Source organism: Curcuma longa, chromosome 10 (genome assembly GCF_044706935.1).
Source record: "Curcuma longa cultivar G26 ecotype Majalengka, Jawa Barat chromosome 10, ITB_CL_G26_1.1, whole genome shotgun sequence".
NCBI classification, from domain to species: domain Eukaryota; kingdom Viridiplantae; phylum Streptophyta; class Magnoliopsida; order Zingiberales; family Zingiberaceae; genus Curcuma; species Curcuma longa.
Window position 1 is genome coordinate 12,026,623 of NC_133870.1, and position 24,423 is coordinate 12,051,045.

A 24,423-nucleotide genomic window follows, 5' to 3' on the forward strand; every position below is an offset into this window, starting at 1 on the left:
AATCTCGGAATTCGATCGGTTAATTTTGCTCACCTTAGTTACACCAACTATTTCATTTGTACATGATAACTAGTATAATGAGATTACATCAAATTATTTTTCAAATATTAATAATTTAAAAAAAATTATGTAACCATAATTCAAAACGATATCCTTTATCTTTAATTTAATTTCAGATAATTATAATTTATTTAGAGCCGCCCGATCCTATTATTATTATGATTCGTATTTGTATTGGACATACCTCGACTTTACAAAATGCATTAAACATTTTCAATTACAATAAAACCTGTATTTTGTAGTCAATTGCTTAGCGTAAGCGAAATGGTTTGATTACATTTTTTTTTTGATTTTTTTCAGTAATTTATTAAAATATTTGAAATTCTATAAAAAAAAATTAAATTAAATTAAAATAAAATAAATTAATTATTAAGTAAAGCCGCCGCCACACATTATGCATAAACATGATTGGTTAATAAAATAAATAGACGTTATTTGTTATTAATTTTATTGAGTAAGAAAGTAACGGAAAAAAAAAAGAAAATGAAGGAATTGCCGAAATCCAGTCTGGGTTCATTTCGTAGCGGAAGAAGACGGCCTCGATTTCTCTCCCCTTTTACTCTTCGTCTGCCTTCTTCTTCCCCTCCCATCTGCCCTTCCTCCCTCCCTCCAATCGCCATCTTGGCTGTCGCCTTAGGCTGACCGGAACCCTAGCCCTCTCGCCGACTTCCCTTACGCCGTTGAACTCCCGATCTCTTCGTTGCCGGTGCCCTTTGCCGCCTCGATGCGGCATCGGAATTGAGGGATGATCCCGGATTCATCCGGGCGTGCTCGCCGCCTTGTGGGCTCTTGATAAATTCGGGAACTGCTGACGTGGTCCGGATCTTGTTGCTCCGCCGGCTTCTCAGGTTCGAGTCGTTGCCGCGCGGGTGATGGTGGTCCGGTGGGGCTGATCGGTCGGGATTCTATGGCGGAGGCTGGTTCCGGTAAGGTCGGGGTGGATGGATCTTGCGATACTCCGTTCGAGGCTTATTTGCCGTGGAATCCTCTTTCGACGGCTTTCCGTCCGTATGTTTCTCCTCCCCAATCGTCTGGGGAGAACTCCTCGGAATCCACCGGAAGGGACACCAGCAAATTTCGTGGGTTCTTCAAGAAATCCGTGCGTTTCCCCCGTCCCCCTGTAGCTCCTTTTTAGCTTTCTTACGACCAATGGAACTAGTGTAGTTTATATGTTTTCACTTTTTTGATTTCTGAGTCAAAGGGCTTTATCTCAAAGATCGGTGATTGGAGTTTCAGGGACTAAGTTTTCCATTATATTAAAAATGGTGAATTCTGAATCAAACGCACTTTGACTTAATGCAAGTTCCGTTCTGTGAACTAATGCTAGAAAAAAATGATTCAATTTGATGTTGTGTTCTTTAATGAGTTCATGCAATATTATAGTCCAATCTAGGTTGGCTAGATGAATCTGAGCTGAGGTATCATAGTCCAACTTAGGTGGGCTAGATGAATCTGAGGTGAGGTAGATTCATCTTTGAGGTTGGCTACAACTAGAGACTGCCTAATTTGCATATGCAGTAGAATCATGAAATGTTGAACTTGTTAGTCAATCCTTGAGAAGCTATATGACTCAAATACATAATTTCTGTATTTATGTCATACTATTTGCCTGACAAGTAAAATGTTATGACTTCTCTAACTAAAGATGTCCTCACTGGAGCATGAAATCAATCTGCACCATGTTAGTACTAATGACATAGACCTTATGTCATTTTGAGGTGAGTGTCATCATTTAATCGTAGAACTAGCACATGATGAGAACATCTGGTTGATGATCACCCATTGACTCTAGTCCTTAAATAAATTTTCTATGCAAAGATAAGCTTTATTGCACTCCCCTCTATATGTAACCAATCTGAGGTAATCTATTGACATTGAAGCTAGGTTAAGTAGATGAAGGGTCCTAGTATCAGAGGTTATGAATATATTTTTTTTCTTGCATGTTACTTATATCCATGAACTTTCTGCAATTCCTTTTGTGTCAATGCCAGACATGGCCTCGCATGCATATTTGAGTCCATCAGAGCGTACCTTAGTGCACGCTAATTTTTTTCCAATCACGTTTGTGTATATGTGGGTTATTTGTAACTTGTATTGTTTTTAGTCAAATATAGGTTACTTGATTCTGTAAAGACTCCTCAATAGCAATTTATACTTCTGAGTTACTAGTGATTCATAATATGCACCCAAACATTTTTTTGTTAGCACATTTGTCTGTTTGAACATTTTCTTCAAAGTCAATAGTAACTAATGTTTTCTTTTTTTTAGCATATTTATTGGTTAATTATGCACTCAAACATTAACTTATTAGGCTCAACCATCGACCTAAAATTCATAAGCCTATTAGAAGCTCCTCTATTAAGCCATAACTCACCATGTGAGATTAAATTGGGTACTACAAAATTTTCCTCATTTAAGATGATGCCCCCATCAAGATCCAAGCTCTCAACTCATAGATTAGAATCCACCTCAAACGGTGACATGTGAGGTGCAATGGTGGCTCTACCTTCATACAGATAACCCTTTCTAATATCTCACCATGCCTAGAATTAGGTTCGTTTTGATACCAATCATTACAAATCACTTAGGTTAAATCAACCCATTAACTTATTAGGCCAACTGCTAGCCCAAATGCTTAAACCGGTAGTTAACTCATCAAAGCTTCACAGCTCCTCTATTAGCTCATTGTTCATCATGTGCGATTAAATTATGGTGTTAGAATAATAGATAAAGCAAGTTGATGCTTATTTATAACAAAAATATATGTTTGTATTAGGGCACCTTTGATAGCAATCTACCAATTATTGTTTATTTCATTTCATTAGAAATTGAAGTGAAATGAGCAATAGGAAACTTGTCAAATACTTTTGACATATACAAATTATTGCCAAATGGAATATAAGTTCTAAGTTACAATCAATTTTGCTTTTATTGTCATTCTAGGTATCTACATGACAAGATTTACTCCTCTCAATCATTGTATGGGTGAGTTCACATTGTTATCATTGAGTGTATCTCCATTTGATAAGATTTTTTTCTTTGATGTTATTATTTACTTCAAGATTGCCTTGACTATTATATTTTTACCGTATAATATAAAATTTATTCCTTTTTTTCTTCTATAATAAATACTGTTAACTTTTAGGATATTGGGGGGGTGGGGGTGGGGGGGGGGTGGGGGTGGGGGTGGGGGGTGGGGTTAGTTTAATTTCTCAATGGGTTGAATTTACTTTCGTTTTGCTAGATTTAATTTTCAATTTGTTCTCTTTCTTATTTTAGAATCATATAAAATAAGATTTGTAATGCATCAGTATTGAATCACATTGAATCCAACTAAATCATCAGGTTCGTGTCACTTCCAATTTATATATAAAAATGTGATTCATATTGTGTGATATGAATTGTGAATTGTATGATTGTGATAATTATATCTAAATCCTAAATTGGTAAACAATTGAAAAAAAATGAAAATTGTAGACAATATTATCCAAATTTTCATGGGGGAAAAAAGGTGCTTCTTATTTTCATTATTGTCAAAAGAGCAGCCTTTTTTCATCTTGAAAATACCCTTATTTGGGGTTATTATAGTAACTTCGGCCAAAACTACTACAACATGCTCAAATATTGGTTAAAACTTCTCCAATTTGATTAAAATTGTTCCAACCAATTTGGTTAAATACTATTGAAGCAATTTTGACCAAAGTTGCTATACCATGGAGCTGTTTTGACCGAAGCTGTTATAACAATGTGTGTTGGAATAAGACTATTTTCAAAATGGAAAATAGGATAGGGCATCTTTTTGATAGTTTTTCAAAATAGGGTGTCCTTTTGATGATAATAAAAATAAGGGGCGCCCTTTTGTTTTTTATAAAATATAAAATGATAGAGAAATCTCTCTTTTCAATTTTAACATTCCCTAAATTAAAATTTAAGCTAATTTTAAAAATAAACCATGCTACATTTTTTTTTGGAAAAGTACAATACTATCATTTTAATTTATATAATTACCTGTGCATGACACAGGTGAAAAGATAGTTTTTAACTAAATCCAAAAATTCACTATTGAAGTGATGAAATGCAATACTGCCTACACGTCTTGGTTACTGTTAGAATGGGCTTTTATGCATGTAGTTGTTTATAGTGATTGAGTTGGTACCCTGTTTCAACCTATAATTTGGCATTGATTGTATACCACTACATTATTATTTGTTTCTAAAGCCTCACAGCCTTGCATGAAGCTTACTGGTAAGAAATGAATGACATGGCCAAACACAAGTAAATGCAACTTAGTAGTTTTTTGAACATGTCAAGGTATCCAATTTGGATCCATGCTGCGTTGTGGCATGAATTCTGCATGTGATTGACGTTTGACATTGATGACTGTAACATGCAGTTTACTATTTACTGCATGGTTGTTCATTGCCTGAATGAATCCCATATTAACCAGGGTAGATTATTTCTTTGTATGCATTAAACGAAGTGAGCTTGCATGTTTTGATTTTTTTTTTTTTTGACATATGTAATCATTTAGGGTGTGTTTCTTGTGAGAGAAGGAAAACATGGATGCAAATTAGGTAACAAAAAATATCTCAATGACATTTTCTCCTCCGTTTCCTTTGGCAGAAGAATAGAGAAATCTTTTCCCAATTTTATTCTATATTGCTTCCATCTGATTTGGATGGAAAACTCACTTTCATGCAATGAAGCTAAAAAAGACAAAAAAATTCAAAATTATTTTTTCACATCTATTTTTCATTTATGATTTTTAAAATATATTTAACAGATAAAGTTTGGGAATTTAAATTTCCCTCCCTCTTTCCTTTCATCCAAGCATACAAAGGACTAAGAACTCTACTTTTTTCCCTCGGAGGAAACCAAAACAAAGAATTTTTTTTTTCAATTGTTTTTCCTATGAGTTTTTTCCCTCCTTTTCTTTTTTTCCCCTAGTTGTTTCCTTTCTTTATCGGAAACATAGCCTTAATTTCTAACTGATACCTTTCTGGGTTGTTTAACACTTTCCTGCTGTTTTTTTGTAATACAATGCCAGTTGATACATTAAGCAGTTTCACGAGCAAATGAAGTATTGTTTTACACTTAACTGTACATTCCTATGATGAACTTGTACTGATCTTGTTCCATTCAGAGTTTCATAGACATGTTGATCTGTTCCATTCACTTGTAATCCATTATAGTTTGAAACCAAATATTTGGTACTGATGAAATTTGTTCATGCAGCTTGTAGCAAAACTGACCAAGGGTATAGTCGAAACTTTCCAAACATGCAACCCTGCCTTCCGATATTCAGAGTCACTGAATCCAAAACGATTCCTAACCAATCCACCCACTGGGGTACTGAATGATGGTTTCGACAATGCAAATTCAGATCTCATCTTGTATGTGAATTTTGAGCTGGTCAACTCAGAAACAAAAGGAAGGTTTGACTTCTCATATTAATTAAAAAGCGATCAGTATTATTAGTTTCTCTCTAGATAATGCCTTTTCTATTCATTATAATTTACCTTTTGTTGTATTAAGATGCTAGTTAACAGTCTTTTTTTATAGTAAAGCTTGAATTTATTGTTGTCTTATATAGCTTCGTCACTGATAATTTTGATACTTCCCTGTTTCGGTTGTTCTTGTTTCCTTCATCAATTGATTTGTATTATATTTTGTTATTAATTTTTGGGCTATGTTCCCCCTTATTCCAATTGCTGTCGATTCTTTGTTAATCTTTGTAAATTACATTAATCAGTTGAAACTGTTATTGACAGTTGGACAATGCCAGAAACTATCTTAAATCAATATGACTGATATACCATGTTTTAGTGTTGATCGGACTGTATGTACCAAGAGTACATACATTATAATTGGACATTTGAAACCATAATTGCGGCCTTAAATTTTGTGACTACACAATTGGAAGACAGAATAGACAGTGCTTGAGTTATTGGCTATGAGAACATATTGAATAGTTTATGCTAAATATTTGTAGCATTAATTTACCTATAACATTTTTCATACTAATATCCCTTTTGGATTTTAGGTACATTGTCAAAGATGCCCTTGGCCAAGGGACCTTTGGACAGGTTGCCAAATGCTGGGATCTGGAATCTAACAAATATGTTGCTGTGAAGGTTATTAAGAACCAACCTGCTTACTATCGGCAGGCATTGGTTGAGGTTTCTATTCTGGACATGGTAAATTATGCAAATAAAAGTTATTAATGTTTGTATCAAACATTTTATAGATATGGCAACTATTTTAAGTGTTTTTTTTTAATTTTCAGTTAAATAAGAAGTATGATCCTGATGATAAACATCACATAGTCCGGATACTTGATTATTTTGTATTTCATCGACACCTGTGCATATCATTTGAAATGCTTGGCTCAAACCTGTAAGCCGTCTTTGATATATATGAATGTCTAATGTAATTGTTGTGTTGTATTGAAAGATTTCTCTACGTGTATGCTATTTGACACTGATGTATGCCGAGTGTTGTAGATATGAATTGATCAAAATGAACCACTTCAAAGGTTTGTCCCTGAGCATTGTGCAGGCATTCTCAAAGCAGGTAGGTGTCATATTCAAGTTTTGGCTTAGACACCTTTACAGTTTTGGTTGATAGAAGCTCTTTTTATATGATTGCTTCATGCATTTTCTACCAACTTTGTTAGATCTTGCATGCATTGGTTGTCATGAAAGACGCTGGTATAATTCATTGTGATATGAAGCCAGAGAACATACTCATGTCAACAAGGTGAGGTGGTAATTGTAAGAGCAGGCAAGATCTATTTTTTTTACTCGTTCACTGAATGTGGATATAATTTTTCACCAAATCTAGTGTGAAGCCACCACAAATAAAAGTTATTGATTTTGGATCAGCCTGCATGGAAGGTCGAACAGTCTACTCTTACATACAGGTTCCTGTCATGTCTCACTATTAGTTTTACATGTTGCAAAATTAAGAATAGTGCTTATAGAATGTTAATACACATATAATCATGCTATACCTGTTTCTATGTGTTGCAGAGCCGCTACTATAGGTCTCCAGAAGTTCTTCTAGGTTATCCGTATCCGTATTTTCATACTTTGTCTTGCCATTCTCTAACTTTCAGAAAAAAAATTTCTCTTTTTATAATCAGCATTGTCGAAAATTCTTTTTTTCTCATTTGATTTCAAATCAAGAAGGCTTCTTATTTCTTTTGCAGATATTTTGTAACAATTATATTTGGTTGATAGCTTATAATTGTTGTGTAGAAGTGTTTTGTGCTTAATATTTCTGCTAGATATACCACTTCAATTGATATGTGGTCATTTGGATGCATTGTTGCTGAGTTATTTCTTGGCTTGCCTTTGTTTCCTGGAGCCTCTGAATATGATCTCCTGAAGCGGATGATACAGATACTTGGGTAGGTTTTTTTTCCTTCTCTCTCTCTCTCTCAATGTTTCTGTTTTTTTTTGCACTTTTTTTGTTCCAGTATGCTACAGCTAATCAGTTGAGTACTTTATGTAATTGGAGATATTTTGTAATCTTAGAGTTGTTTCTTTTTTAAAGTGAAAAGGGTTTTTGGTTGTCATCATAAAGGTGTTTAAATTATATTGCTACCCATATACGCTGAGATAGATCAAAGTTGGTTAGTCTAACTGCTGACCTACATCCACATTACAAAGCTATTTAGATTTATTTCATGTTATCTACTAGAAAGCATGTACTATTGGAAAAATTTTATTGGTAATAAGAATTGTCATATTTTTTTCTCATTCAGAATTAGTATTCTAAGTTTTGATTATGGAGGCCATACCTTAGTCTGACATCGATACTAACTGGAAGATAAGATTTAAGATGCTTGGAAGTAGTGGAATTGTGTCAAAATTTTCTCCTTGAGAACTATTGTTGTTAGCTTTGATTATTGAGGCTACACACCAATCTGATACCAAGCTACTAGAATATAAGATTTGAGACAATTCAAAACAAGGTTTGGAATCTCGGGCAAGAGTGGAGCACAATGTCATCATCATAGAAGCTTTGTAGACTATGATCTACACCTTAGCCTAAGACGCAGGAGAGAAGCCATCATAGAGTTGCATTTAGACTTGCCCATGGGTCGGGTCCAGACTGGACCTGGCCTGGAACTTGAATCGGGTGAATGGGTTGGTTACCAGTTGACCCGGTTAAATAGGCCCAACCCGTAATCAACCCTTCTGATGACGGGCTGGTTACCAGTTGGGCCCCCATTGAATTGGCAAACTGCCAGTTCAGCTGTCGATTTGAACCAGCAGTTCATTAAATTTTTAATTATTTTTTTAGATTTTTAATTATACTTTTTATTTAATAATATTTATAATATTTTAGTAATATTAATGGTGTGGTTCAATATTAATTAACCTATTCTACCTTTTTATTTAAGTTAATTTTTCAACCAACTTATCTTGAATTCTCTGATGTGGGACTATTCTACTTTTTTATTAAAGTTAATTTTACAATCTTTATGTCTTGAATTTTTTAATGTGATTTTTACCTTTCTATTAAAGCTAATTTTACAACTTTCATGCTTTTAATTCTTTGATGAGACTATTCTACTTTTTATTTATTAAATTTATTAATCTCATTTAACTCTCTTAATTACTCATTCATTTTATTTTATCATTTTATTCATTTAATATTGAGTTTATAAAAACTATTTGACTTACATGATATATCCAATAATAAATTTAGTAAGGAATATAATTTATTTAACAATAAAATTATATATATAGCCAAGACTATAATATATATCTCATCACACTAAAATATAATAATGTTAATGTTGGATAAAAACATTATTGGTATCAAAAAATAAAAATGGTTCGGGATTTGATATAATATTCTTCTCGCTACTTTGCTTTTGACTTTTTGAAAGCTCAAATACTAATGATTGAGTGAAAGTTATAAAAAAATAAAAATGTAACTACAAACGCTTTTTTATATTTTATATTTTTATAAATTTATAAAAATTTAAAATAATTTTAAATAAAATAATAATAATCTTGAATCGTTGCGAACTATGAGTTGAATCATAATCAGGCGGTTCTGAATTGTGAACTGCAATTGCTTGGAAGGTTCTTGTTCTGAATGAACCGTCGGTTCTGAATGGTGGTTGGATCTACTTGCGTTTGGTTATTTAGCATGGTGTTGTTGGGAAGCTCCGAACATCATAATGAATGCCTCAACTAGAAACATCTTTGTTGTTGCCTCACGTTACTCAACTCAAAATACCTTTATTGTTGCCTCATCTTGCCTAAAACATCTCCATCGTTGCCTCACATTAGTCCTTAGCTCGAAACACCTTCATCACCTCAAAAAATGATCGTGGCTCTTGCTTGAAGTCATCACTGATCTTGCACCATGCCATGGAAACCTTGCATGCCATAGAGAAAATCTTTGGTAGCTACATCATCATCATCATAGAAGCTTTGTATGAGATGTTTCAAGGTTTCAGATTATTCCACGTGCTGCTTGGTAGGCGGAATGAAATGTTTTTCCTGTGTCGATCAACACAATAAAATTATAGAATAAGAATATTAGAAAAGATTTGTGTAGATATCTTGTTTTTAGTGGGCATGCGAATCTAAACAACAAATTAATTGTAATTATTGTTAATATACATCATAAACACACTGTAGGTTCTATTTTGTATATGGTTTGAAATTTTGTACCATGTTGGCTGCCACTGTTTCTTTTTAAATTTCTAAAATTTGATAATGCTCAACAGAACAAGTAATTTATCCTTGGTCATATGAATTATGTTGATGAGAATCATGTCATATGTTGATGAGTATTATGTCTCATATTCGACATTCATTAACATATTACAAAACACATCAAGATGCATTGAAATAATGTTTATTATTTTTTTATAATTTTTTATTCATATATTATAATATCAAAATTGTACCATTTCAGATGGGCACAAAGTCTGAAATTAAGTATGTAGTAATGCTCTATTCTTACTTTAATCTCCTTTCTCTTTTCCTCCAATTCTTTATTAGCACCATATGTTAAAATATTAGCATGGTACCAAAATAGGATCTTGCTAGTTACAATTTGAAATTCTAACATGGTTCGAAATTTTGAACTTTAATTTTGTATCTTGTTTACTTTTTATATTTAAGTCATAAATCTTTAAAATTAAATTGATTAGTAAATATCTTAATCTCTATTCTCTATCACCTTTTATTATTCTTAGTGAACTTATATTGGATCTCCTTGTCTAGAACCATAATCATGCAAATTGTTTAGTCCTAGACTTGGTTGGGATATGAATTATGCCTTCGTTAAGCAAGAGCTCCATTAAACGACGACAATAACCCAAATTTATTCCACTAGGTGGAGTCGGTTATATGGGTCTTTCTGTTCTATCCCCTACTATATCATCATCTATATATAATAAATTTTATCTTATTTTATTGTTACTAACTAAGTCTTTTTTAGTTTTTCTCTTTCTCATTTGATGTGCGTATTTATCATAGTTTCACTTCGCCTAATTGGAACATTTATTGGTCGTCTAACTATATGTTTGTATCATCTTAAATGTGTCTTTGGAGTTTTTCTTCAATAGATGCAATTCTGTTTTTATCTCTAATGCTTGCATTTCTTATTCTATCCATCCTCGTATGCCCACATATTCACCTTAATATCTTCATCTCTTCAACTTTCATTTTCTGCTCATGTGCTCGAGTCATAGCTCAATCTTTAGCGTCATATAACATAGCTGGTCTAATCATCATTTTGTAAAATTTTCTTTTAAGTTTTAGAAGTTCTTTACGATTATATAAAATACCCGATGCTCTCCTTCATTTCAACCATCTTACTTGTATTCTATATAAGATATCTTTCTCAATTCCTTTATCGTCTTATAAAAATGATCATAAATATTTAAAACCCTCAATTCCATATAACTCATCTCTTATTCTAACAATTGTCTCATTATGTCTAATATTGCTAAACTTAAATTCCATATATTCTATTTTTACTCTACAAAGCCGAAAACCTTTCACTTCTAGTGTTCTCGCCAAAATTCTAGTTTAGTATTTATTTCTTCATGTATCTCATCTACCAAAATAATATTATTAGCAAACAATATGCACCACTGTGTCTTGAATGTGTCTAGTGAGTTTGTCCATGATTAATGTAAATAGATACGAACTTAGGTTAATCCTTGATGTAACCCTATCTTTATTAAAGTGCTTCAGTTAATCTGCCTGAAGTCTTCACTCTGGTCGTTACATCTTCATATATATCCTTAATTAGTTCAATATATGCTACGCTAATACTTTTCTTTTCTAGAATTCTTCGTATAATTTCTCTTGGAACTTTATCATAAATTTTTTTTAAGTTAATGAATATTAAGTGTAGATCTTGCTTTTGCCCCCGATATTTTCAATTAGTTGCATGAGAAGATGTATAACTTCTATTGCTGGCCTTCTAAGCATTAATCCAAATTGATTCTTTGTCATCGTGGTCTCCTTAATCTTTTTTCTATTACTCTTTCCCAAAGTTTCATGGTATGACTCATTAGTTTAATACCCTTATAGTTTGTACAATTTTGTATGTCTTTCTTATTCTTAGATAAGGGAACTAGAGTCCTTATTCTCCATTGATCAGATGTTTTTTTCGTTTTCAATATCATGTTAAATAATTTTATAAACCATTCAATACCTCGTTTTTCTAGGCACTTCCATACCTCTATCGGAATATCATGTGGTCCAATGACTTTTCCATTTTGCATCCCATTTAAAGCTTGTTCTACTTTTGAAGTTTGAATTCTACGATAAAAATTTAAATTTATATACTCATTTGACTTAAATTATCTAAGTTAAGTAGGCTAGCTAAACTTTTATTAAAAAGTTAATGAAAATACCTTTTCCATGACTCTTTTATTTCTCCATTATTTACTAATACCCGATTGCATTCATCTTTAATAATTTTATTTGGATAAGATCTTTTATCTTTCTCTTTCTCACACTTATTCTATGAATGTCTCTTTCTTCTTTTATATTTAATTTTCGATATAATCGTTCAAAAATTTTATTTTTAACTTCATTCACTGCTTTCTTAGTCTTCTTGTTGGCTATTGTATATTTTTTAAAGTTTTCCTTGTTCTTATAAATATATAATTCCTTATAGGCTCTTCGTTTTTCCTTCACTTACTCTTGTACTTTCTCATTCCACCATAAAAAAAGGTGAATCTGCCACCGCAATGGCCTCCTTAGAGCCGGCCCCATGGATATGGAGGGAAGTAAATTCAGGTAAATAGACAGGAGGTGCATGGTGAGGTAAATTGCAAGTCATGAATTCCTGTGAGATTAGACCCTTGGCTGTTACACCAGAAATGTCATGCACCCACTATCTATACTATGCCGTAAGGGCCTCATTGACTTACCGAGTAGATTCTTGATTACTATTTTTAACTTTGATATCTTATCCCATATCGTATTAGAGTTACCATATATTTCACCTAATGCTTGTACTTCTACCTTCTCTTTAAATATGTTTTGCTTTCCATTCTTTAACTTCCACCACTTAATTCTAGGAGCTCCATTAGACAATGATAAAAAATTATATTTTGTTAAATTTGCTCTTCTACTTTTGTCACTCTGTTCTACGCAATTTATTGCATCCCACTAATAATTAAGAGTGCTTATAGGATGCTATGTTCCTTTGTTGCTTGAGGTGCTTAGCTCTAAATGTGTAAGAAGATATATGTGGTAGGGTTTAAATCTCGTACCATGACGATTAGCATGGGGGAGGGGGAGGGACTTTTTGTAAGGCATGTTGATTGATAAGCGTGAAAGCTCGAAATTCTTGATACCCAATGGATAAGTGGGTGGGGGTAAAGGCTCAACCTTGTTCATGATAAGGTTAATTTGTTGGAAAAGTAGACTAATGTATGAGGGCAAGCAACTAGTTCATGACCTTCTCCTTCCTGGTCCACCCTCGACGTCACATACCGTCTCGCAGTCACCTTTGGCCATCCGCTAATCAACTCACCCATGCTAGGGGAGAAGGTTGTGACCTCCTTCCTGATCTGCCTTCATTGTGTTACCATCTTTGCATCGTCCACACGAATTGCTACCTTTTGCTCATTCGCTCATCTGTGTATGAGAGCACAAGGCTCAAAATTCTTATCTCCTAGTATGTTTCTGCAATCCTTTTGACCTTCTTCTTCGACCCCTTCCTCATCCTCTTTGGTTCTATCAGCACCACTACCGAAACAAATAGCATGGTATGAAAGAGTTTCATATTGTCCGGGGATCAGACCTTGGTTAGGAATGAAAATTCAAAGTTTCAGACCTTGATGTGTAGTCAAATTTTTCATGTCGTAAAACTATTTTTACTTATACACTATGATGACAATAACATCATACAGGATAACAAAGGAAAGCTAGTTGATAGCTAATCAACTAGCATATTGGATCGCTTGCGGATTAGTAGACCTATCAATATTAAGTGTGTAGACATGTCAATTGTGCTCATATATCTAATAATATGCCCATTTCTTTCTTAATTAGTTCGATTAATGTACTATTACTATATAGTTCCATTGCCCAACTCTGGAACTGTGTCTTTTCATTTAGGTTTCAGCCTTATTCTTTATCTCTTTCTATTTCACATTTCTATCTTTTTTCCTTTTCTATTTGACTCTTGATAGAAGAAAAATCTGATCTCCTAGTGCCATGGGCCATGTTTACTATGCGGGAAGGAAATACACATGGAAAAAAGGTAGTGGAAATATTTCACCAGCTGCCTGTTGCTTTGTTTCCTTTGACAGAAAGGGATGAAGGGACAGAAAAGGCTAGGGAAATCTTTCCCCAGTTTGAGTAAAATTTACTTGTCCCATTTAGTCGGAAACGACATTTTTCATGTGCAATGGAACTTAAATTCGACAAATAAAAGACCAGTTATTAAATTTTTTTAAATTTATGTTTTCCTCCCTCTTTCCTTCCCTTCAAGGAAATGACTGAATGGGAAACTCCACTTTGGCCTTGAGGCTTCTGTTTCCTACAGCCTGTCACCTAGGTGGATTAGTGAATGGATGGCTGGATTGATCACTTAAATTTTTTATACCTCTCGCTGTTTACTTTGATAAATGGAATAGAAAGGATGGAAAAATGGGCGAATGAAAATGAGCTTTCATTCCTCATTTTGGATCTATCCAAAACAGGCAGGTCAAAGAGGGATTGTATTCTGGTTTTTATCCATCTAACCAAGTAAGCAACACGATGGAAAAACGATGGAAACACTTATAACTCATTCATCCATCTTATCATCTATTCATCCAACTTAATGCTTCCTCTGTTTTTCTGTTTAATACATTTGGCTATTTGTTTTCCCCCAATATTTAAACATGATTTCTTTAGTCTTCTCATGGCTGTTCTGTCATTTCTGACTTTACTACTTTCATATATATATTTTTTTCAATTTATCATACTTTTGTTGTATGTCTCTCTTGTCAACCAGTGAATCTTCCTTTGGATTAGCCTCAACGATCCCATGTAAATACGCTAGTCATGTTTTGAACTTTAGAATATGTTACTTGTATTGTAGTTCCATGGCCGTTATTAATATCATTACAAGTTTGACTTGCAATTTCAGCTCAATCTACTATGATAAACTTGTAGAAACCAAGCAACACTTGCACAATCCTATCTTTTTCAATGACACTTCTTTTTCATACGCCTATTCATTTTGATCTTATAGAGGTTTTTCTTGTTTCCAAAATTTAAAATGGGAAGGGACTATTTTATTTCTTTAAACTACATTCTGTAGTAAAGACTGGAAATGGATTGAGTTTTGAAAATCTAGCAGAGAAAAATGGGGGTATGATTCAATTGATTTAGTGGTTTTATGAGTTAACTTTGTTGGTTGATTTTTGAAGTTGTCCCAGGTAGCTAATGATGATTCTGGTATGCTATTTTATGCAGTGGACAACCACCTGATAGCTTGCTTAGGGATGCTAAAAATACTAGCAAGTTCTTTAAGCATGTTGGGAGTATTCATAATTCAGAGCATGATGGGACCTCCAAGGGAGGCATTAGTGCTTACCGTATTCTGACTGAGGAGGAATATGAATCAGTGAGTTTTGACAATTTTGTAATGGATGATTGTTCCGTATCTTATCCATTCTAAGACATTTTTCTTATGATATTTCTAAAGAGAGAGTCAAAAAAACCAGACATTGGGAAGCACTACTTTAATTTTGTAAAGTTGGACGATATCATTGACAACTACCCATACAGAAAAAATTTGTCAGACAAAGAGAAGTTAAAAGGTTAGAAGACAAGGTTGTATATCATGAAGTGGATAACTATTTGATTTTGCAGATGCTGAGTCAGCTTTTGCTTGTTGACTTTTTAAGTAAGATTATAAGCATTTTGCAGAAAGCTTAACCCGCTTAGCCTTGGTTGATTTCTTGAGGGGTCTTGTTGAATTTGACCCTGTAAAACGATGGTCACCTTTGCAGGTCACTAGTCTAACTTAATTTGTCAGTGGTTTATGGAGTTTCAATTGAATTAAGTAGTTACATATGTTCTCTCATTTTCAGGCTTCCGGTCATCCATTTGTTACTGGAGAAGCATTTGACTGTCCCTATAAACCACCCCTTGAGTCTCCAAGAATCGTAAGTTAACTCTGATAACTTAACCTTCTGGTTTCTACTTTAATTGTGATCTCTCCATATTGGCCGATCTGTTTGGCATTTGCTTGAGATCCCTCAATTTGGAACTTGACCTATCTCATACTTTATGCTTTAGATTTAATATTTATATGTTAATCGTTTCTGATAGTCCTTCATTTCTTCTTCACTTCATGATAATAAATTTATGTCAATTAATGATGACCTTGCTTGCTTCTAGATTCTGAAGGCTACTGTTGCATGTGGGTTCTTACTCTGGATTGTTATTAGATACCGAACTAAAAAAATTTTATTTTTATTTTTGGGATTGTTTAGCCAGTCATGCATACTGTAACGGTGGATCACAATCCAGGAGGTGGTCATTGGCTAGCTGCTGGTCTTTCTCCTCAGGTCATTGGGAAACCTCATTGTCATTTCTGAAGCCCTTTTTATTACTGTAATGTGTAAACTGTTTGATTTAACCATTACGTCACAACTTTTAGTTATGAGTTTATGTTCATTTGATGTTATTCCATATTAAGCAATCTTTTCATCTTTCAGGTTTCAAGTGGTAACAAATATTTATCACAAAGTCCTCACGTTCACAAGGTGCCTATGTCTTATGGCAGTAGTTATGGCAGCTTTGGGAGCCATGGTAGCTATAATGATAATACAGGACTAGGAAGCAGTTATGGAAGCTATGGTGACATTAATAATATTCATGCCTATAATTCACCACTAGCTCCATCTGGGTTCAACGTGCGTGTACAAGTTGGAGGACCATTTCTTGGAGCTAGTCCAGATGCAAGGCATAGGTCTCAGTTGTCTCATGGACATGGGTACAGTGTTAGCCCTTATGGAGGTCTGGGACCAATGTCCCTAGGAGTAAGTCCTTCTCAGTTTACTCCTCCAAGTTCCCAGATGCAGATTTCATCAGCTTCACCTGGAAAATATGGTCCAACATCACCAGTTGGAGGTGGTTCTCGCGGTATCTCATTGAGTAAAGCAGCTGTTGTTGGCCAGTATAATAAGAGAGGTGTGGGCTACCCGACCATGTCTGTGCAGCCTTATGGAAGTGCATCTGAACATGGACAAGGATTTTGTAGTGATGGTATGACCTCTAATCATCCTGAGACTCAGTCTCTTGGACATGGTGGTCATGCTGCATTTTTAGCTGCTAGTCATTCTAACTGGAGGCAACAGCTGGGAGGAGCAAGTGGCTTTTGCAGTTTAACTTCTGCCAATCTGAAAGGTTATCCTGCACCTTATATGCATAACTCCATGACTTCTTCTCAAAGATCAGAAGTTCCATTTGATATAACAGAAGGAAGTTCATCTGTGCCTCATCCTGGAGAATGGGACCCTGGTTACAGGTAAAAACTGACTCCTGATCCTGCAAAACTATTGTTTTTTCTAGAACTTAGCCATTTCTTTTCTACCTTATTGACTTGTTTTGCTTTTGATGCATGCCTGAAAGTTGGGTCAATTTTCACTCAAGTATATTAGCATTTTAGTGAGACTGTGGGGATTAACTCTTATAACAAAATGGTCATTAGCAGATAAAGTACAGAGATCTTGTTCAGTTTATTGTGTATGGAGTTTTCATCTATGGAATCACAAAAGTTTCCATCTAATCTTGTCTAGAAAATAATCTTTTTAATTAAAAAATTTATATGTTTATTTTATTATTATTTACTATTATTATTTTCAAATTGTTCAAATGTTACTAGATGATTCCTTTTCCCAACAAGATTCAACCAATGTTAGGATTTTTTTTTTAGTTTTGACAGTATTTGTGTTGGATGTATCCAGTTCAGTAAGTCTTCCTATGCATTTTTCATCTGGTTTTACCACCAAGGTGTAGTGCACATGAAATTTGATGGATTTTATTTGTCATGCTAGCAATCCTTCATATACTGCACTTGGCAGTTCGTCTTCATATAAAGATCATCAAGGATCATGGACGTCTTAGTTCATTTAATCACTTGTGTATTGAAGTTTTCATATATACTCTTATTACTAGAAAAAGTAAAGATTTATGGGTGTTTGATAATATTAGAATTCCTGAGATTGTCATACTTCTTTCTTACTTTGAATTTGGTTTTTTTGCAGCATAGTTATTTAGGTTATAGCTCATCTAAATGTTTTATTTCTTTTATCCCTTTCCCAGTGATGAATCTCTTTTGCAAGAGGATAACGGAGACAGCAGCTCACTAAGCACTGAATTTGTGAATTGTGTGCATCTTGATGACCCATCAGATGTTACTTGCCTTGCAAGTGGAAATAACAGATATAGCCATGGTCATAATCAAGCTCGCCTAAGTTCAAAATTCCTGTCTTCAAATCAAAGGTATTGAAAGCATCTGTTGCTCGTTGTTATCGATGATAGCTGATTTCTGCACTTTAGTGCTGATGGCAGATGTGATGTTGAATGTCATACATGTGGGCTTGACACTGCTTGTTTTGTTTTTTTGTTAATTTGACTTGCTGTTATATAATCTAATGTAGGGATGGGCAGCTGCAATCTTCCCTAGTCCCTATGCTTGTACCTGATTAATTAATCAGGTATCTGGCCTGCTAAATACTCATATACAATCAAGAAATTAAAACTCATACCCACTCTTTTAACTAAGTGGATACCCTCAAGGTATCCTAACCTGCCACAAAATGGGAAGTTTACAACTACTCAAATAAATGGGAACATGACAACAACTGCACTTGAGAAAAATTATTCATCAATAATATTAACTATCCACACCAATAAAAAAGTATAAGCATCCAAACTTAGGACTATCGTGCTTATTCAAGATGTATCCTCATCTTTTTTTCATTTACTTGAAAAACACAAATGGCTTCAAAAAAGGAAGAAGAAAACAACAATGAAAAATATGAGCATGTATCAATGAAATCTTGCATTCATTCAATAAAAAATTTTACTCTTTAAATATGTTGATTCCTGCATATAAATTACACTTGTTCCTCACATAATTGTACTTGTTCTTCGTGTTTGGTTAAATGTTTAAGATGCAGAAAGTTTTCACTTAATAAGTTCTAATTTTTATGGTTATAGAAAATTTAGTATGATTTTAGGTATATAATAATTAGGGTAGGATTATGGTGGATAAGTTATTTATCACAATAATATTACTATTACTTTGCTTAAATATTTATTATAATTTTTTAATTTGCAGGTATCCATAGATACCCAAACCCACTCCAATACCCAACTTATAGATACCTAAACTTGACCCATCACAATATCTAAACTCGAGAATTTAAGTCATCTATCTAGTTAATAGATACCCATTGTCGTCTCTAATCTATTATCATCATTACTAGATTTGGTTGACTTTATGTTTCTATCGAAACTTATATAGTCAATGAAATTGGTTAGGCGAAACTTTTAGCACATTTTTATCCCACAAGTTTTGAATGTGACCTTCTTGACAGGGCGAGTTTTGGTACAACAGTAAAGTTGCTACCACATGACCTTGAGGTCACGGGTTCGAGTTATGATAATAAACTCTTGGAAAAATGCAAGGTAAGACTACGTACAATTAACCCAATGCGATTCAATCCTTCGATCCTTCCCTGGATCCCGCATTGATAGGAACTTCTTGCACCAGCTACCTTTAAGTTTTGAATGTACTTATTTGTGCCTATTTTTATTGTGTCATGCCTCGAGTGAGCTCTTCTCAGTCATGCCCAATTTCAGTAGAATGCCATGTGTCAGCTATTGGAATGTGTTACAAAGATGATAGGTAAGACTCATGAGATATCGTCACACAGCATCATTAACATGCAGATTAGCACAAGCATAATTTTCACAATATGATTCTTGGATAAAATGTACAAGTTATTACTCACAAATGTTGCAGTGCAAGGTCATAAACGGGATTGAAAGAAGCTGAAAACGCTGTGCAAAACTTTAATGTCACTAGTAATGGTTATCTTAGAGTAGTACACTTCAAAACTCCTTATACTATGCTGGCAGATGAGTCAGTATAAGAGTTATTAGTAAGCACTGATAAGAGAGCCTACTAGGAGTAACAAAGAATAATAACAATAATATGAGAGAGATAATGCAAATTTTGCAATCTCCATCATGCAATATAATGAAAACCTCAATCAGTATCGCCAATCAAGGGATGGTGCTCATATCACTCAATTGAATAGGGTCACCTCAATTATAAGGCCTAAAATCCTCTATCAACCATAATAGTTGCTTCAATTGTTAGATCTAGAAAATTCTCTCGACCCTAAGCACTTGCATCGATACGAAGTTGTCACTCTGGAAGTTTAACTCTTCAGTTGAGTGTTGTCATTATTGAACTGTCAGAAGTCAGAATCATCACAAGATGTTATGTGATACTTAGTTAGGTTTGACCGAACTCAACTATCATAGACAACCTTAGAGCTGCAAGGCCATACAAGCTACGATTCATTACATTTGTCACAAGAATATTATCATATCCTTAAGCTATTTTCTCTATCATTTTTTGTTACACATGTCATTATGCTTTTCCATATATATAACAAGAAGAATGAGTATGCTATAAAACACATATTTCTAGGCATGTTTCAATAAATAAATACTTTAAGTAGATAAAGGTGCAAATTCATGTATGTGTAAGGAATCCAAGGTAACCCCAAAACAACACGAGCCAAAAAGGTCAAAGGAGTTTCCATAAAGTTAGGGTTTCAAACTAGAGTCTACAAATATTGGTCGACATAGACCTACCATCTCGTTAAGATTAACCTTAGGGAAGTCATAATTTCCATTGAACACCTCACAATCCAATCCACACACATGGTCCAACAACTCTTCACATTGAATCATCTACTTGACAACTGAAGTCTCATGCTACAAACTTTATACCAATGCATTCTCAAGGTTGCACCAACAAAAGCATTCATGCCCCACTGGATGAACAAGCTTTTATTGCTATACTAGGTCCATCTTGATGTCATAATCATATAGTGGATCATACCGATTCCATACTTAAGGCCCTCATATTTTCGATAATTGCAATCGGGCTTCCTGGCCCTTTGTTCTATTAATTGCTTGTGTTCTAGATTTACTTTTTTGTCCTTTTTTTAATTGAATATGGGAAAACAGTTTTTGCAATATGCCTCACATGCAATTGGAAAATGACTTAGAAAATAATATATTGGGAAGAAGAGAATTGTGAATGCACTCTCTCAATAGCCCTGAAATAATTTGGGATAATTTTCCATGATAGTGTGAATTTTAATTTTATATGCTGTAGAATTTGGAAAAAGAATTATTATATTGCATATCATAATAATGAGATAACCCATGAATAGGGTATATAGACATAATAAAACTCTAAGCCTAGTTGTATTGATGTGAGACTAAACCCACTAGACGAATACTTAATACCTCTAACCTATATGTGATTCTAAAGTAGAATACAATTCCTTGTAAAATATATACTATAAGATGGGAAATGTGTTCATGTTGAGACTTTGTTGATATATTTCTCTTCTACCTCATGAGTGTTACAATACTGTTCTTTTACAATTTGCCACTTGTACCTTTGTGCTGCTCAGAATTTTGTTCATCCAAGTTGTCAATTCTCTTGTGTTTCAATCCCATACAACTCATTGTTTTCCTACTTGTTTTATTTCAGAACAGATGGACTTCGTCAGACATATTCACATGTTGAAGGCCCTTCTACATCTCATGATGTACGCGGTGGAAATGGCCGTCCACCCCAATTTTCACAAAACTTTCCAAGTCGTTTTGGACAACAATCTATTCATCGGTATAATTATATGAACCCGACCATTATGCATGGTGAAAGAAACCATCAATATGGCCAGCCAGCTTATTTAAATTACAACATAACAGATTCTCATTCTTCTACCAATGCTATGTTCAGCAATAGCATGCCATGGGGTATTATCATACAGCATCCTTCCTTTATTGTTCCTTCTTATCAAGTTGACATATTTTAACAGTTCCTTTTATATTCTGGCTTTGCATAGTGATCTTTAAATGGTTGATATCACAAAATATATCTTGCCTATAATTTGACATGGTTTGGTTGATTCACATTAACATTGCAACTGTGGGTTTTTTTTTTTTTTGTGTTAAATTGTTTGGCACGTTGGGGAGAGTAATCATCTGACAGTGCTGAATGCTGTTGTAGGACGGAGGGGTGGACATCCAATGACAACAACCCTACCAACGGCTCATTCAAGAAAGGACTATGGAAAGATTTAGCCCTTCCAAATGGGATAATTATTAGTTGCTAGCACTGAAAGATTGCTTGCAGTTGCTTTGCTTGTGTTGTTTCTGACTGTCCTTTAATTGGGTTGTTGGTACATTGTGCTTCACATAATGTTTTGCCAATGTGGTATCTTTATATCATCTTTGATGGATTTCACGAACCTCAACATCAACAGTAGTGGTGCTGCACTTTTATCATTCAAAGCCATTTTTAAATTTTTTTTTTTGCCAGATTCTGAGGCAATCCTATGGTTTCGGTTGATGAAATATATATATTTATCATCTTTGATGGATTTCACAAACCTCAACATCAACAGTAGTGGTGCTGCACTTTTATCATTCAAAGCCATTTTAAATATTTTTTTTGCCAGATTCTGAGGCAATCCTATGGTTTCGGTTGGTGAAATATAGTATACACACACACACACACTACATGTAGAAGAAAAGAGTGTCTATAATGATATAGATTAGCAGATGCCCATCTTGAAAAGCTAATTTAGTGTTGCAGTCCTTCAACTGGGAACCGTCCAGGGGCAATGGCTGTTCTTGCCTCTGTAACAAACGGTTACAAGCTTATCTTGCCATTATTTGTTTGAACTCAATATGGTGTATTAGACTGTCTTGACTCATGAAGGAATTACTGAGCATAAAGGACTTTAGGTGGATGATTGTTGTTGAACAACGGGGGGTCCATTGCCAGGTTCCTGTTGCAAGACAATTGCTAGTGTCTAGTGTTAATGATGGATTGATTTCAGTATGTCAACGTAGTATTCTGTCATAGTTATATAGTAATTGAATTAAGATGTTCATCATACACGATGTGTCATGTTTTTGCTGAAGGATGTTCTAAAGCACATTTTTGCTTGATTGTGCTTTTGCAAAGAACAAGTGGAGCTTAGTGGGGGAATTGAAGGTGGAGATTTTTGTATATGGCTTGAAGAGGGATCTTAGATGAAAGAACACCCTGATAGATGAAGGCGTTTATTGCAATCAAAATGTAGTGTTTGTGGAGAGACATGGATAATGGAAGGTATAGGGATATGCCTTTTGGTGCTAATATTTTGTTAGTAATTCCTGAGATTTGATGAAATTCAAATCAACAACAGAGTTTCAAAGGGTTCCAAGAGGGCTCCCTGCATTTGAAAATACTAGCTGTAATGGTAAGATAGTCTTATGTTGTATGAAAGGTTGACAGAATATGCAGCAATTGCAATGGTGGTTGTCCAACCTATTTAGGAAGTTATTAATGTGAAGGGCTCAGTTCTTGGAACTTTTTCTGCTCTGCAGTGAACTTAGAGCTATTAAGGATGGTTTTCTTTGCGGTATGGAAAATGATTTATATGAAAATAAAGATGATTATTGTTTCTGAGACTATCATGGATCCTTGCAGGTCATATACGTAAACTCGGGAGGGGTTGTAGGGGTGCAGTAATAGACAACTTGATGCAGTTGCTATGCTTGTTTTAAGAAGGATGAGGTTTTTTGTTTTGTAGTCTGCTGTTTGAAACTGTTGTAGTTCTATTGATGATTTAACAAATTAATTTCTAGTTTTCTTTTTACAAGTCTGCTTCAAAGATTTTTCACATGCTATATTTGTAAATTAGCAAGAGGAAATTAGTGCACCAGGAACAAATGCAGACAATAAGAGCTGGAGCTTTGATACACCAGGCAAAGCCACAACTTTGGTCAACAAGTGACCTCTTAGGAAATGAGGATTTGAGGGAGAAACAATACCATACAGGTAGACAAGTTTTACTGAAAAAACTAGTCGAGTTGATAAATCAATGAATCTCTTGGCCTTTCTTCTACAAAATACAGGATTTACAAAGTGAGTTTTATTTATGTATCCTTTTGTTTCTGTGGCACTTGCCCTGAGCTTCTGGAGATATTAAAGAAATCATGGAGGATCAAACAGCTTTAGATTCTTATTCTTCCTGCTAGATGGCAGGAGAGATTGATTCATTAACAAGGATCTTGTTGCTTCTCCAGCTAAGCTTTTTCATGATGCATCTGATAACAATTCCAACACAAACTAATATGATGTGCAGAAGTATTTATGAAGCATAGAACTAGCAAGTAACTAGTAACAATTTCAACATTATCAAAGGCAAAAAGGTTAGGCATTCAAGAATACCTGTGAATTTCTTTCAGACATTATTTATACATGTTCATATCAGATTAAGAAGAATCAACTAACCTTTGCATTTGTTAATCTCAGATTAATTAAGAAGAATCATGTTCTGCTTCGAATTTACTTCATAGGCGAATCAGGAAATCAAAAAAAAAAAAAATGCAATGAGATGTCACAAGCAGTTTTCTTACTAGAGAGAGATGCATCATCATAAAATGTTGGAGTTAAAGAATAGTGATTAGTTAGGGTTAAATGGTTAACTAAAGAATCATACCTGAACTAGATAGGTCATATGCTACAATTTTATGCAAAATGTTTTTA

General features: G+C 34.2%; 1 protein-coding gene across 1 annotated transcript; it reads left to right on the top strand.

Annotated features, from left to right (window-relative positions):
- The first annotated feature begins 581 nt into the window (after positions 1–581).
- Positions 582–22,220, top strand: LOC141836127 (dual specificity protein kinase YAK1 homolog). Its single transcript, XM_074723539.1, has 18 exons — positions 582–1,159; positions 5,296–5,495; positions 6,104–6,257; positions 6,347–6,456; positions 6,564–6,633; positions 6,737–6,819; positions 6,904–6,982; positions 7,092–7,132; positions 7,349–7,471; positions 15,027–15,177; positions 15,259–15,373; positions 15,483–15,565; positions 15,647–15,721; positions 16,052–16,126; positions 16,277–17,088; positions 17,886–18,065; positions 21,370–21,638; positions 21,892–22,220. The coding sequence occupies exons 1-18, from the start codon at positions 968–970 to the stop codon at positions 21,963–21,965; spliced, it is 2,886 nt and encodes a 961-aa protein (XP_074579640.1). The 5' UTR covers positions 582–967; the 3' UTR covers positions 21,966–22,220.
- Positions 22,221–24,423: the final 2,203 nt, after the last annotated feature.